At 51.3% G+C, this 15,687-nt stretch overlaps 1 protein-coding gene across 1 annotated transcript; it reads right to left on the bottom strand.

The window, feature by feature from the left end:
- Nucleotides 1–255: 255 nt before the first annotated feature.
- ASMT (acetylserotonin O-methyltransferase) lies at nt 256–10,492 on the bottom strand. Its single transcript, XM_036311121.1, has 8 exons — nt 10,421–10,492; nt 9,453–9,627; nt 7,827–7,956; nt 5,451–5,519; nt 3,955–4,079; nt 2,831–3,049; nt 1,519–1,641; nt 256–551 (listed from the first exon to the last, which is right to left on the bottom strand). The coding sequence occupies exons 1-8, from the start codon at nt 10,490–10,492 to the stop codon at nt 340–342; spliced, it is 1,125 nt and encodes a 374-aa protein (XP_036167014.1). The 3' UTR covers nt 256–339.
- Between the last annotated feature and the right edge of the window lie 5,195 nt (nt 10,493–15,687).

Genomic DNA, 15,687 nt, shown 5'->3' with positions numbered 1-15,687 from the left:
CCACAACCCGGGCCTGTGCCTTTGACCGGAATCGAACCCGGGACCCCTCAGTCTGCAGGCTGATACTCTATCCACTGAGCCACACCAGCTAGGGCTAATGGACTATTTCTTTAAATATTTTTTTATTGATTTCAGAGATGAAAGGAGAGAGAGAGAAGCATGGATCGGCCGCCTCCTGCACGCCCCCTACTGGGGATCGAGCCCACAACCCGGGCATGTGCCCTTGACCGGGAATCGAACCCTGACCTCCTGGTTCCTAGGTCAACACTCAACCAACCCCTGAGACACGCCGGTGACTACTTTTGCGTGTCAATAGCAGCAGCACACCCGTAGGGGGCGCTACTTCCTGGCCAGGATGGCGCCATACGTGCCCGGGGTCCTCTTGCACTGCACGTCCCCGAAGCCGGCCGCAGCCAGGAGAGCCCGGTACTGGGCGGGCGTCCGCTCCCGGCCCTCCGTCTGCACCAGCATGTTCAGCGAGTACAGCTGCGTGGTCAGAGGTCCCCGCCCGTCGGGGTCCAGGAGGCTCTCGACGACCAGGACCCCACCACCTGCCACAGGGAGAGACAGGATGAGTGAGGGACAAACAAGACGGAGGCAAAGAAATTAAAATACATTTCTTTGCTTTTTATTTTAATTTAATTTTATTGTGTAAAGTGTTACAAACAGCCCTGACTAGTGTGGCTCAGTGGATAGAGCGTCGGCCTGCGGACTGAAGGGTCCCGGGTTCGATTCCGGTCAAGGGCATGGACCTGGGTTGTGGGCACATCCCCAGTGGGGGGCGTGCAGGAGGCAGCTGATCGATGTTTCTCTCTCATCACTGATGTTTCTGACTCTCTATCCCTCTCCCTTCTTCTCTGTAAAAAAAAATCAATAAAATATATTTATTTAAAAATAAAATAAATAAAGTATTGCCTTTCAGTCCATAGGCCAACGCTCTATCCACTGAGCCACACCGGCCAGGGTCCATTAATAATTCTTTTTTTTAATATATTTTTTTATTGATTTTTTACAGAGAGGAAGGGAGAGGGCTAGAGACTCAGAAACATCTATGAGAGGGAAACATCGATCAGTTGCCTCCTGCACACTCCCTACTGGGGATGTGCCCGCAACCAAGGTACATGCCCTTGGCCAGAATCGAACCCGGGACCCTTGAGTCCGCAGGCCAACGCTCTATCCATTGAGCCACACTGGCCAGGGCTCCATTAATAATTCTTTCTCCCTTTTGGCCTCGTCCATTCCTCCTTCGCCGACCCTAACAGTTTCCAAATCTCCATGGACTTTAGCATGAACGGGCCTCAGGGGACATTCGGGGGGGGGGGGGGGTGGTTCCCAGCCCACCCACTGGCTATGCCCGTTGTCTCCTGGATCTTCAGATGGATGGATCTCAAGGGACATCCAAGGGTTGGTCCCCCCCACACACACAGAGAGACTGTGCCCAGGTCCCTTGGGCCTCCTGATGGATGATCGGGCCTCACAGGACACCGGGAACCATGGCCCCTCCCCCCCGTCACCTACCTGGCTTGCAGGCCTCATGGATTCTCGCCAGCAGGTGAGAGCATCTCTCATCGGGCCAGTCATGTAGGACCCGGGCCAGGATGTAGAGATCGGCCTCCGGGAGGGGGTCCTTAAAGAAATCGCCTGAAACACAGGGTAGGGGTCCCAGGGTCAGCCCTGGATGCAATCCCATTGGACTGGAACAATGGAAAGGTCACCTAGGCCAGGCTGGGCTGGGGTGGGTCAGTTGGTTGAGTGTTGACCTAGGAACCAGGAGGTCACGGTTCGATTCCTGCTCAGGGCACAGGGCCGGGTTGCAGGCTCGATCCCCAGCAGGGGGCGGGCAGGAGGCAGCCGGTCCATGATTCTCGTCAATGAGAACATGTTTCTATCTCTCTCTCCTTCTCTGAAATCAAATCATATCAATCAATCAATCAATAGAAGTCTACATTGCCCAATCAATCAATCAATAGAGTTCCCCATTGCCCAATCAATCAATAGAGTTCTATTACACTGCCCAGCCAGTGAGGCTCAGTTATTGAGCAACAAACTGTGAACCAGGAGGTCAGGGTTCGATTCCCGGTCAAGGGCACAGGCCCGGGTTGCGGGCTCCATCCCCAGTGGGGGGCGTGCAGGAGGCGGCCGATCCGTGATTCTCTCTCCTCATGGATGTTTCTCTCTCTCCTTCTCCCTTCCTCTCTGAAATCAATTAAAATTAATTTAGATGATAGATAGATGATAGATAGATATAGATATAGATATAGATAGATGATAGATAGATAGATAGATATAGATATAGATAGATGATAGATAGATATAGATATAGATATGGATATAGATATAGATATAGATAGATAGATATAGAGATAGATAGATAGATAGATAGATAGATAGATAGATAGATAGATAGATAGATGATAGATAGATAGATAGAGTTCTACATTGCCTGGTCAGCGTGGCTCAGTGGTTGAGCGTCAACCCAACCTATGAACCAGGAGGTCCCGGGTTCGATTCCTGGTCAAGAGCACAGGCCCGGGTTGCGGGCTCCATCCCCAGTAGGGGGCATGCAGGAGGCGGCGGGCCCATGATTCTCTCTCATCATTGATGTTTCTCTCCCTTCCTCTCTAAAATCAATCAATATATATATATATATATATATATATATATATATATATATATATATATATATATTTTTTTTTTTTTAAAGTTCTACGTTGAGGGCGTGTCTTTGGAGGGTGGAGGAGTCACTCGGACCCCCCACCGTTGGCCTCTCCCAGCCTCGGGTACGCATCCACGTGTCCCCCGTGGACACAGACAGCAGGCGAACACCCACCTTCCTGGAAGCTGATGGGTCCTTCCTCGGGGGACAGGAAGTGATCCTTTGCCGTCTGCACCACGGATGGGAGGTCGAATACGGTGACCCGACACCCCGGGTACAGAGAAACACACGCCTTGGCCAGAGCCCCAGAACAGCCTGGGAGTGGACACAGAGGGTGGCGGGCAGAGAGGAAGGTCTGAGCAGCCCCCATCAACCCCTGAGGGTCCAGGAGGCCTCCCCTGGGATTGCTCCCCAGCATCTGGGGGAGGGGACAGGATGACACCTCGGACGCAAGCATCCGTTCTTAGGCTGGGAGACCCCGTGACGATGCTGGTGTGGCCCATGGACCGGCCCCATCCCGGGAGGTTGTCAGAAACTCAGATTCTCGCTCAGTGGTTGAGCGTCGACCTATGAGCCAGGGGGTCACGGGTTCGATTCCCGGTCAAGGGCACATGCCCCGGGTTGTGGGCTCCATCGCCTATAGGGGGGCGTGCAGGAGGCAGCCGATCCATAATTCTCTCTCATCATGGATGTTTCTCTTTCTCTCTCTCCCTCTCTGGACTGAAATCAAATCAATCAATTAATCAATCAGTAGAAGTCTACATAGCTCAATCAATCAATAGAATTCTACATGGCCCAGCCAGTGTGGCTCAGTTGTTGAGTGTCAACCTAGGAACCAGGAGGTCAGGGTTCGATTCCCGGTCAAGGGCACAGGCCCGGGTTGCAGGCTCCATCCCCAGTTGGGGGCGTGCAGGAGGCAGCCGATCCATAATTCTCTCTCATCATGGATGTTTCTCTCTCTCTCTCCCTCTCTGGAATCAAATCAATTAATCAATCAGTAGAGTTCTACATGGCCCAGCCACTGTGGCTCAGTGGTTGAGCATCAACCTATGAACCAGGAGGTCAGGGTTCGATTCCGGTCAAGGGCACAGGCCCGGGTTGCGGGCTCCAATCCCAGTAGGGGGCGTGCAGGAGGCGGCCGGTCCCTGATTCTCTCTCATCACGGATATTTCTGTCTCTCTCTCTCTCTCCTTTCCTCTCTGAAATCAATAAAAAAATGTATATATTTTTTTTAAAAATGCACAAAAGACAAGGGCCCAGACACTCCCCGTGCAGAATTGTAAACATGTGGGTTGGACGCTCACCCCCAAGGTCACAGATGAGCGGGAATGGTGACAGGTCAAAGGCAGCCAGCACACGGCTCCCCTGGACACTCCAGACGTCCTGCAGGGCCTGCATGAACAGCAGCCGCTCCCCCTCGGACCTGGCGTGGGAAACCCCGGGAAACCAAACTCCTCAGAACCATGCGGAATGTGAACCAGAAGGTCCCGGGTTCGAATCCCGGTCAAGGGCACAGGCCCGGGTTGTGGGCTCCATCCCCATGGGGGGCGTGCAGGAGGCAGCCGGTCCCTGATTCTCTCTCCTCATCATGGATGTCTCTCTCTCTCCCTCTCCCTCTCTGAAATCAATAAAAATATGCTTTAAAAAAATAAAAAAATATTTATGTATTTTTTTCAATAAAGTAAAATAATAAGTTGGGTTTGCACATAGTCATTCCAAGACAAGGGCAAATTCTACATCTAATCAGAACCTTGATCTACCCAGACATTACAACGGCAACATCTGTTTGTTTGTTTTTAATTTAATTTAATTTAATTTAATTTAATTTTTTTAAAAATATATTTTATTGAATTTTTGCAGAGAGGAAGGGAGAGGGATAGAGTTAGAAACATCAATGAGAGAGAAACATCAATCAGCTGCCTCCTGCACGCCCCCCACTGGGGATGTGCCCGCAACCAAGGTACATGCCCTTGACCGGGAATCGAACCCGGGACCCTTCAGTCCGTAGGCCGACGCTCTATCCATTGAGCCACACCGGCTTCGGCTGTTTTTAATTTTAAATTAAATATCGACGTCAATGTGTTTGGCTCTATTTGGACACAATTATTCAGTCCGGGGAGGGGAACAGTTTATAAACGACATGATGGTCTAACCACTTCACTGTACACCTGAGACGAAGCTAAAACAATATTAAAGGAAAACTCTAATTGCAAAAACATTGTCAATAAAAAAATGCAAAAATAAAAATAAAAATCCTAGCCGGTGTGGTTCAGCAGTTGAGCATCGACCTAGGAACCAGGAGGTCCCAGGTTCGATTCCCGGTCAAGGGCACAGGCCCGGGTTGTGGGCTCCATCCCCAGTCGGGGGCGTGCAGGAGGCGGCCGGTCCCTGATTCTCTCTCATCATGAATTTTCTATCTCTCTCTCCCTCTTCCTTCCTCTCTGAAATCAATAACATTATTTTTTTTAAAAAACAGACTTTAGCCCTAACCGGTGTGGCTCAGTGGATAGAGCGTCAGCCTGGGGACTCAAGGGTCCCGGGTTCGATTCCCGGTCAAGGGCATGGACCTCGGTTGCGGGCACATCCCCAGGGGGGGGGTGTGCAGGAGGCAGCTGATCAATGTTTCTCTCTCATCGATGTTTCTAATTCTCTATCCCTCTCCCCTCCTCTCTGTAAAAAATCAATAAAATATATATTTTTTAAAAAAACAGACTTTAAAATAAAATAAAATACTACATCACCTATAAATAATAATAATAAGCATAATGCTATGAGAGTAAGGACTTTGCATTACCTGTAGATGGCGGTAAAGAGCTGCTCTGAGGGAACCCCAAACGCCTTCAGATACTGGTTCTTCCCTTCTCTGAAATGGGGGGCGGGGGTTGAGAGGGGGAAGCTGTCACCCCAGTTCTGAGAGATCCCTTAATTAGTCAATCGATTCACACAGGTGGTCACCCATCCTCCCCTTCAATCACAGATGGGACACGCCGGACGCGTAACTGATCGGCAAAACACGCTCTCACTTTCCTTTCTGGGGCGAAAGACTCGCGTGTTCAGGGCTGGAGGGTCCCCGACCAGCTCAGCCCTCTGACGTGAGCCAAGGAGGAATGAAATGTAACAGAAAGAGTGACTGCCCGGCCAGTGTGGCTCAGTGGTTGGGCATCGACGCCTGCAGGTGACGGTCAATCAATATTTCTGTCTTATCAATGTTTCTCTCTCCCTCTCCCTTTCCCTGCCTCTCTCTCTAAAAAATAAATTAATAAAAATATGTTTTAGCCCTGACCGGTGTGGCTCAGTGGATAGAGCATTGGCCGGCGGACTCAAGGGTCTTGGGTTCGATTCCGGTCAAGGACATGTACCTTGGTTGTGGGCACATCCCCAGTGGGGTGTGTGCAGGAGGCAGCTGATCGATGTTTCTCTTTCATCGATGTTTCGGACTCTCTCTATTCCTCTCCCTTCCTCTCTGTAAAAAAATCAATAAAATATATATTTTTTTAAGAAAATATGTTTTAGTCCAACTGGTGTGGCTCAGCGGTTGAGCATCGACCCATGAACCTGTAGGTCTCGGTTCGATTCCCGGTCAAGGGCACAGGCCCGGGTTGTGGGCTCCATCCCCAGCAGGGGGCGTGCAGGAGGCAGCCAATCAGTGATTCTCTCTCATCATGGATGTTTCTATCTCTCCCTCCTTCTCCCTTTCTCTGTGAAATCAATAAAAATATATATTTTTAAACATATATGAAAAAAGAGTTAGACAATGATGAGCCTTTTGGGGACACCACACTCTAAAATGACTCCTCAACCAGCATGTGTGGATAGGAAATGCCTTATAGCTGGCAAGCCAGCTGGTCTACCTTCGATTGGAGGGCCAGCTGGTCTACCTTCGATTGGAGGGCCGGCTGGTCTACCTTCCATTGGAGGGCCAGCTGGTCTACCTTCGATTGGAGGGCCAGCTGGTCTACCTTCAATTGGAGGGCCGGCTGGTCTACCTTCGATTGGAGGGCCGGCTGGTCTACCTTCAATTGGAGGGCCGGCTGGTCTACCTTCAATTGGAGAGCCAGCTGGTCTACCTTCAATTGGAGGGCCGGCTGGTCTACCTTCAATTGGAGGGCCGGCTGGTCTACCTTCGATTGGAGGGCCGGCTGGTCTACATTCAATTGGAGAGCCAGCTGGTCTACCTTCGACTGGAGAGCCAGCTGGTCTACCTTCGACTGGAGGGCCGGCTGGTCTACCTTCCATTGGAGGGCCGGCTGGTCTACCTTCGATTGGAGGGCCGGCTGGTCTACTTGCAGCTGGAGGGCCAACTGGTCTACCTACAGCTAGTGGGGCAGCCAGCTGGTCTACCCCAGCTCCTCCTCCTCCTCCTCCTCCTTCTCCCCCTCTTCTTCCTCACTCCTCCTCCATTTCCTCCTCTTCTTCTTCCATCTCCTCCTCCCCCTCCTCCTCCTCCTCCTTCTCCCTCCCCCCAGGCATGTCCAGAACAACTGTCTCCCAGAAACACATCGATGGGTTGCCTCCTGCACGTGCCCCAACCAGAGCCCGGGCCGGGGAGGAGCCTGCCACCGAGGTACATGCCCTTGACCAGAATCGAACCCGGGACCCTTTGGTCCCCAGGCTGACGCTCTATCCACTGAGCCACACTGGCCAGGGCCACAAGGACTTCTTATCAACAGATTCAGATGAAGTGACTTTCACGGGTCAACACCAGGTCACTTAACACATTGCAGACGGATTCCGAGAATTCTCGCTTCATGTCACACAGTGTTTAACAAAGTCTCAGACTTTAAAAAGACATTAGCTTGGCCCTGACCTGTGTGGCTCAGTGGATAGAGCGTCGGCCTGCGGACTGAAAGGTCCCGGGTTCGATTCCTGGTCAAGGGCATGTACCTGGGTTGCGGGCACATCCCCAGTGGGGGGTGTGCAGGAGGCAGCCGATCGGTGTTTCTCTCTCATCGATGTTTCTAACTCTCTCTCCCTCTCCCTTCCTCTCTGTAAAAAATCAATAAAATATATTTTTAAAAAAACAAACAAAAAAACGACTGGTCCGCAGAACATCTGATCTGATTTTCCCAAACCTGGAGGTGGCCCATTTGGTTCTGCCAGGAACCTGGCATCCAAGACCCCAGTGCCCTGAACCAGCCCCTGGCGGCCGCCCCATCGACGCCACGCCCACCTCACGGCCTGGGCCAGGTGCGCCCAGCACAGGTAGGTCGTCCTGGCCAAGTAGAGCATCATGTGGCGCTGGGACCTGGGACTGGACCGGACCAGGTAGGTGCTGGAGAGCTCTGTGTTGTCATACAAAGCTGGGAACCGACAAAAACACACACACAAAAAACAAACAAAGAAAAGTAAGTTAAATTTGTAGACGTGTCTGCAGGCCGTCACAACATCATGATGTACAATGTTTTTAATAGATTTTTTTTTTATTGATTTCAGAGAGGAAGGGAGAGGGAGAGAGAGAATCATGGACCGGCTGCCTCCATGCCCCCCCGTTGGGGATCGAGCCCACAACCCGGGCATGTGCCCTGACCGGGAATCGAACCCGTGACCTCCTGGTTCCTGGGTCGACGCTCAACACCTGCGCTACACCTGGCTGGGCTGAATTTTTTAAAATATATATTTTTATTGATTTCAGAGAGGAAGAGGAAGAGAGAGGGAGAGAAACATCCATGAGGAGAGAGAATCAGGGACCGGCTGCCTCCTGCACACCCCCTACTGGGGATCCAGCCCTCCAACCCGGGCCTGTGCCCTGACTGGGAATTGAATCCGGGACCTCCTGGTTCCTAAGTCGATGCTCAATCACTGAGCCACACTGGCCGAGCTTTTCCTGGTTGTAGCATCTTTATTTTTTTTTTAAATATATTTTAATGATTTTTCACAGAGAGGAAGGGAGAGGGATAGAGAGTGAGAAACATCGATGGTAGAGAAACATCGATCAGCTGCCTCCTGCAAACCCCCCACTGGGGATGTGCCCGCAACCCAGGTACATGCCCTTGACCAGAAATCGAACCCAGGACCCTTCAGTCCTCAGGCCGACGCTCTATCCACTGAGCCACACCGGTCAGGGCTGTAGCATTTTTCTATTCCTCTTTGGACAGGGGCCCAGTGTGGCCTTTTCATGAAGAAGAAGGGGCTAACCCTTAACCACCTCTGACCAAGTTGTCATAGCAGCTGAACGCCTGTGGGTGTCTCCCATGGACCCCAAAGCTGGGCCCACAAACCCAGGCCAATGTTCGCACCCACAATCCCACCAGGGACATGGCTCCTCGTTTCAGCAAAATGCTCACCGCCCGTCGCCGCTGTGCCCAGCCCACACTCCCCTGCTTTCTTGTACCAACTCGAGCGATGGTTTCTAGACTCTGCAATTTCACGGACGGACAGACGGACGAAAATCCTTAACATGCCCTGAAGCCTCAACCCAGGGTGAACGATGTTGAAATTTGCAAAGTAAGAGCCTCCTATCTAATAAAAGGCTAATCTGCAAATTGACCAAAACGGTGGAACGGCCGGTCGCTATGACGTGCACTGACCACCAGGGGGCAGACGCTCAGCCAGAAGCCGGGCTCACGGCTGGCGAGTGCAGCGGCCGTGGCGGGAGCCTCTCCTGCCTCCAGCACATCCCCTGAGGGCTCCCGGACTGTGAGAGGGCGCAGGCCAGGCTGAGGGCACCCCATAACCAGGAGGCAGCCGATCCGTGATTCTCTCTCATCATGGATGTTTCTCTCTCTCCCTCTGTCTCTCTGTCACTCTCTCTTCTCTCTGAAATCAATTCAAAATAATAGTTTCAAAGTACACTTACCTTTTCCTCCCCTCGTTTCCACCTGAAGGAGCTTGAGGGACACACAGGTGTCCAACAGCAGCTCCATCCCCCGGGAGCTGGTGCCCAGATGTGCGGCCACTGCTTCCGATCCCAGCGGCCCCGGGGCCTCGGCGAGGACGTCAAACACTCCCAGGTCGCACGCGGCAAAGAGAACCTGGGAAGAATTGAAAGGAGGGACTCCACGGATCCTTGTACAGCTGTGTTCATGGCGTCATGGTTCATAGCAGCCAGGAGGCGGGAGCAACCCAAGTGCCCATCGATGGATGAGGTAATACAGGGCCCGTCCAGAGTGGAATAGTATGCAGCCATGAAAAAGGACTGGCATCTGACACCTGGTACAACACGGATGGACCTTGAGGTCAGGAAGTGACGTAAGCCAGACACGGAAGGACAAATCCCGTAGGATTCTACTTAGATGAGGTCCCTAGAGTCACAGATTTGCAGAGACAAATTCGATGGGGGAGGGGCTGGGCAGTGAGTGCTCAAGGTGGACAGAGTGTCAGTAGGGACCTGAAGCCGACGGGCGTGCAGGAGGCAGCCGATCCATGATTCTCTCGCATCATGGATGTTTCTCTCTCTCTCTCTCTCTCTCTCTCTCTCTCTCTCTCTCTTTCTTCCTCTCTGAAATCAGTAAAAATATATATTTTTTTAAAAAAGAAAAATTAAAAAATTAAATAAATATATATATTTTAAAAATTATAAATGAAATGAAAACGTCACTCTGAGCTGGGGTCCCTGGGTGCCCCACAAACCCCCAAGAAAGGTCCCCGTGCCCCAATGGCCAGGCGTCTGCTTGTTGGCTTCCTATAGTCCCAGAACATTGGGGTCACCCCCAAACGAGACCCCCCCACACCCATCAAGCACCTCCTCCCCATCCCCTACCCCCTCTCCCACCCACAGCATCCGATCGCCCCCCTGTGGCCCCTAATTCCAGAGGCCCCTCCTACCTGGGAAACCATGAACCCCTGGGAGTACTGGTCCAGGAGCCCCAGGCTGGGGTGCCCCTCCGGGCAACTCATTTCCTTCCGGCTCTGAGGGTCCCCTGGGGAGGGGTTCCAGGCTGCAGGGACAGTGGTTAGAGCGTGGCCGGTGTTGCTCAGTGGTTAGACCGCCGGCCTGCGCACGGAAAAGGTCGCGGGTTCGATTCCAGGTTGAGGGCTCGAGGTACGTGGGTTGCAAGTTCGCGTCCGGCTGGCCCAGAGCTGGGTGCCTGCGGGGCCACTGGTGGATGTGTCTGTCTCTCACTTTGGTCTCTCTCTCTCTCTCTCATGGGGGTGGGGGGGAGGCAATGGAAAAAATATCCTCAAATGCAGATTAACAAGAAAGAAAGACAATAATCCCATGGGCTTTATTAAAGGGATGATTCGGCTTATACGTTCCCCCTGTTGGCTTTCGGCTCACACACGCTGCCCTTAAGTCAGCGGTTCTCAACCTTCCCAAGGCCGCGACCCTTGAATACAGCTCCTCATGCTGTGGGGACCCCCAACCATAACATTATTCTCGTTGCTGCTTCATCACTATACCTATATCATCTATATCTATATCATCTATATCTATATTATCTATATCTACATCTACATCTATATCATCTATATCTATGTCATCTATATATCATCTATAGCTATATCTACATCATCTATATCTATACCTATATCTATATCTATATCATTTATATCTATATCTAATCTATATCTATATATCTATATCTATATCAGTGGTTCTCAACCCTCCTAAGGCCGTGACCCTTGAATACAGCTCCCCATGCTGTGGGGACCCCCAACCATAACATTATTCTCGTGGCCACGTCATCGCTGTCATGTGGCTGCTGTTATGAATCGTCATGGAAACATCTGATCTGCAGGATGGATTTCCATGGTGACACATGGAACATCATGAAAGCACAGTGATCAATCACAAAAACAATATGTGATTATATATGTGTTTTCCGATGGTCTGAGGCGACCCCTGTGACAGGGCCGTTCGACCCACAGGTTGAGAACCGCTGCTCTAAGGGATCCAGGCCATTACAATAATTTCTTACGTAATTTTCAAATTTTAATGAGTTCAGGTTTAAATTAAATTTTATTTTATTAAAAATTGATTTGTGCGCCCTAGCCGGTTTGGCTCAGTGGATAGAGCGTCGGCCTGCGGACTCAAGGGTCCAGGTTCGATTCCGGTCAAGGGCATGTACCTTGGTTGCGGGCACATACCCAGTGGGGAGTGTGCAGGAGGCAGCTGATTGATGTTTCTCTCTCATCGATGTTTCTAACTCTCTATCCCTCCCTCTCCCTTTCTCTAAAAAATCAATAAAATATATTTTAAAAAAAAATTGATTTGTGCAATGGGGGGGGGAAGGAGACATATGTACTACTATTTGTAATATTTTAAATAAAATAAATGTTTTTTTAAATATGATTTGTGTACATTTTTTTTTAAATGTTTTATTGACTTTTTACAGAGAGGAAGGGAGAGGGATAGTGAGAAACATCGATGAGAGAGAAACAGCGATCAGCTGCCTCCTGCACGCCCCGCTCCGGGGATGTGCCCGCAAACATGGTACATGCCCTTGACCAGAATCGAACCCAGGACCCTTCAGTCGGCAGGCTGACACTCTATCCACTGAGCCAAACCGGTTGGGGCCATGTACATTTTTCTTGCTGGAATTCTGTTGCTATAGGATTTGGACATAAAAAGAGCTGTGCTCTGTGTCCCCTTAAGGAATTTTTTTTTTTTAATCCAGAACCTTTGACTAATTCATTTTCATTAAATATTAAAAACGTTTCCTGAGTCCTAGATAAAATTCGCTGCCAATTCATTTTTAATGGTAATTCCGTATTTTTCATTTCCGTTGTGGGATTTTAAATTGTTTTCTTTCCTCAGTCAAAATTAACATGTACTAAAATGTTTATAACAAAGTTTATGCTTTTAACTTCATCAAATTGACTAAGTAAACTCTGATTGTCATACAGAAGAATAAAAATAAATAAATGATTTGTGGCTATTTTCTTATTTATTTAACATATTTTTATTGATTTCAGAGAAAGGGAGAGGGAGAGATAGAAACATCAATGATGAGAATCATGGACCGGCCGCCTCCTGCACGCCCCCTATTGGGGATCGAGCCCACAACCCGGGCCTGTGCCCTTGACCGGGAATCAAACCCGGGACCCTTCAGTCCGCAGGCCGACGCTCTATGCACTGAGCCAAACTGGCTAGGGCTAAATTTTATTTTTTTTAATGGAAAAAAAATATTAAAACAAAGGGGACTACATCCATCAAATGGAAACATTTGGGGCCAGTAAAGGTAGCCATTCACCAAAGAAAAAAATAATGCCCTGGCTGGTGTTGCTCAGTGGATAGAGCATCGGCCTGCGGACTGAAGGGTCCAGGGTTCGATTCCCGGTCAAGGGCACGTACTTTGGTTTCGGGCACATCCCCAGTCGGGGGCGTGCAGGAGGCAGCCGGTCCATGATTCTCTCTCATCGTGGATGTTTCTGTCTCCCTTCCTCTGCAAAATCAACCAAAATGTATTAAAATATATATATATATATTTTAAAAAGAATAGCATGTTTTTCCTTACAATAATAAAGATTTTTTTTAAATGACAAATATTTTTTTAAAAAAATTGCATGTTTTCCCCGGCCGGCGTGGCTCAGTGGTTGAGCGTCCACCTAGGAACCAGGAGGTCCTGGGTTTGATTCCCGGTCAAGGGCACATGCCTGGGGTTGTGGGCTCGATCCCCAGTAGGGGGCGTGCAGGAGGCGGCCGATCCTTGCTTCTCTCATCATGGATGTTTCTCTCTCTCTCCCCCCATCTCCCTTCCTCTCTGAAATCAATAAAAATACATTTAAAAAATAAAAAAAGGAGGGAATCTTTGGCACCGCCTTACGGACTGGCCACGCATGGATGGCATTTGCTTGATTAAACTGTAAGCAGCCTTTCTTAAGACGGACAAATCCCACCAAATCCCCCGGCTGAGGGAGACCCACGAAATCTCCCGTTAAGGCGATGACCCTGCTAATGAGATGGGAGTGAGAAGGACGGGACGGACTCCCTCAAAGGCGGGATTTGAGGCGTGAAAATCCAGGTCGGTGCCTGGGTTCCCCCTCCCCCCGCAGAGTCTCCAAAACAAACAGAAAGTGAGAGGCCCTGGTGACCGATGAGAATCCACGGGTTTTCCAAACGAGAGAACGTAAGGGGACAAGGGTTCTTTAAGCACAAACCTAGCCCGGCAGGGTGGCTCAGTGGTTGAGCACTGACCTGTGAACCAGGAGGTCAGGGTTGGATTCCCGGTCAAGGGCACAGGCTGGGGCTGGGGGCTCGAGCCCCAGTAGGGGGCGTGCAGGAGGCAGCCGGTCCATGAATCTCTCATCATGGATGTTTCTCTCTCTCTCTCTCCTTTCTTTTCTCTGAAATCAATCTATCATAACAGCATAATATGCTAATTAGACTGGACAGCCAAACCACCTTCAGGGCTCCTTCCAGACTAAGGGGGGGGGGGCGAGGCATAGGCAGTTAGGGGTGATCAGGAGCAGAGGCAGGCTAGTGGTTAGGGGTATCAGGCAGGCAGAGGGGTTAGGGGCGATCAGGCAGGCAGAGGGGTTAGGGGCGATCAGGCAGGCAGAGGGGTTAGGGGTGATCAGGCAGGAGATCAGTTAGGGGTGATCAGGCAGGCAGAGTGGTGCAGTTAGGGGCGATCAGGCAGGCAGGAGAGCAGTTAGGGGTGATCAGGCAGGCAGAGTGGTGCAGTTAGGGGTGATCAGGCAGGCAGGAGAGCAGTTAGGGGCGATCAGGCAGGCAGAGCGGTTAGGGGCGATCAGGCAGGCAGGAGAACAGTTAGGGGCGATCAGGCAGGCAGGAGAACAGTTAGGGGCGATCAGGCAGGCAGGAGAGCAGTTAGGGGCGATCAGGCAGGCAGGAGAGCAGTTAGGGGCGATCAGGCAGGCAGGAGAGCAGTTAGGGGCGATCAGGCAGGCAGGAGAACAGTTAGGGGCGATCAGGCAGGCAGAGTGGTGCAGTTAGGGGCGATCAGGCAGGCAGAGTGGTTAGGGGCGATCAGGCAGGCAGGAGAACAGTTAGGGGTGATCAGGCAGGCAGGAGAGCAGTTAGGGGCGATCAGGCAGGCAGAGTGGTTAGGGGCGATCAGGCAGGCAGAGTGGTTAGGGGCGATCAGGCAGGCAGAGTGGTTAGGGGCGATCAGGCAGGCAGGAGAGCAGTTAGGGGCGATCAGACAGGTAGGAGAGCAGTTAGGAGCAATCAGGCAGGCAGGAGAGCAGTTAGGGGCGATCAGGCAGGTAGAGTGGTTAGGGGCGATCAGGCAGGCAGGAGAACAGTTAGGGGCGATCAGGCAGGCAGAGGGGTTAGGGGCGATCAGGCAGGCAGGAGAACAGTTAGGGGCGATCAGGCAGGCAGAGTGGTTAGGGGCGATCAGGCAGGCAGGAGAACAGTTAGGGGCGATCAGGCAGGCAGGAGAGCAGTTAGGGGCGATCAGGCAGGCAGGAGAGCAGTTAGGGGCAATCAGGCAGGCAGAGTGGTTAGGGGCGATCAGGCAGGCAGGAGAGCAGTTAGGGGCGATCAGGCAGGCAGGAGAGCAGTTAGGGGCGATCAGGCAGGCAGAGTGGTTAGGGGCGATCAGGCAGGCAGGAGAGCAGTTAGAAGCCAGCGTTCAGGATTGTGAGAGGGCGCAGGCTGGGCTGAGGGACCTCTCGCCCCCGTCCCCTGGTACTAATTTCGTGAACCCCGCCTATAGTATAAATATATTTAGAGGAAAAAAAACCCAACCAACCCCTGCGAATTAGCGCTTCTAGGAAAAGCGATTCCTATCAGTTTCAAAGACACTGACCGGGGCTCAGGTGAAAGAACTACAACAAAGCAAGCAGAGAAGTTCATTGGAAAAGTTTATTTCACCATAAAAATGCAAACGCCCTCTCCCCAAACCAAACGGAACAGCCGCGTCCGAGGATGTGCGCGCCTCCCGGAGAGCCCGCCGGTTATAAAAGCGGAACGAGGCGGCGGCCTCAGGTCGGCGCGAAACGTTTCCGAGTAAAAATAATTTAGCAAAAACGGCTTCTTTAAAAAAAAAAAAAAAAAACCACACACGCGAACCTTGACTAGGAGCCCAGCTGGTGGCCAACCACCTTCCCCAGCGTTTCCTGGAGCCCGTGGTCAGGGAGGGCAGGAGCCGGCCCACAGCCTGCGAGGCCGCGCTGATCGG

The sequence above is a fragment of the Myotis myotis genome, unplaced genomic scaffold (assembly GCF_014108235.1).
Source record: "Myotis myotis isolate mMyoMyo1 unplaced genomic scaffold, mMyoMyo1.p scaffold_m19_p_50, whole genome shotgun sequence".
In the NCBI taxonomy this organism is placed as follows: Eukaryota; Metazoa; Chordata; class Mammalia; order Chiroptera; family Vespertilionidae; genus Myotis; species Myotis myotis.
Note: the sequence above shows the minus strand (reverse complement) of the source record. Positions and strands in the feature narration are given on the sequence as shown.

Bases quoted from the DNA above. Each gene is read 5' to 3' on its own strand.
- ASMT (XM_036311121.1), bottom strand. From the start codon at position 10,492: ATGAGTTGCCCGGAGGGGCACCCCAGCCTGGGGCTCCTGGACCAGTAC. The intron at 5,520-7,826 runs GTGGGCGTGGCG...CCCCCATTTCAG, and splicing joins CACCTGGCCCAGGCCGTGAG to AGAAGGGAAGAACCAGTATC. The intron at 552-1,518 runs GTAGGTGACGGG...TCCCTGTGGCAG, and splicing joins CCATGAGGCCTGCAAGCCAG to GTGGTGGGGTCCTGGTCGTC.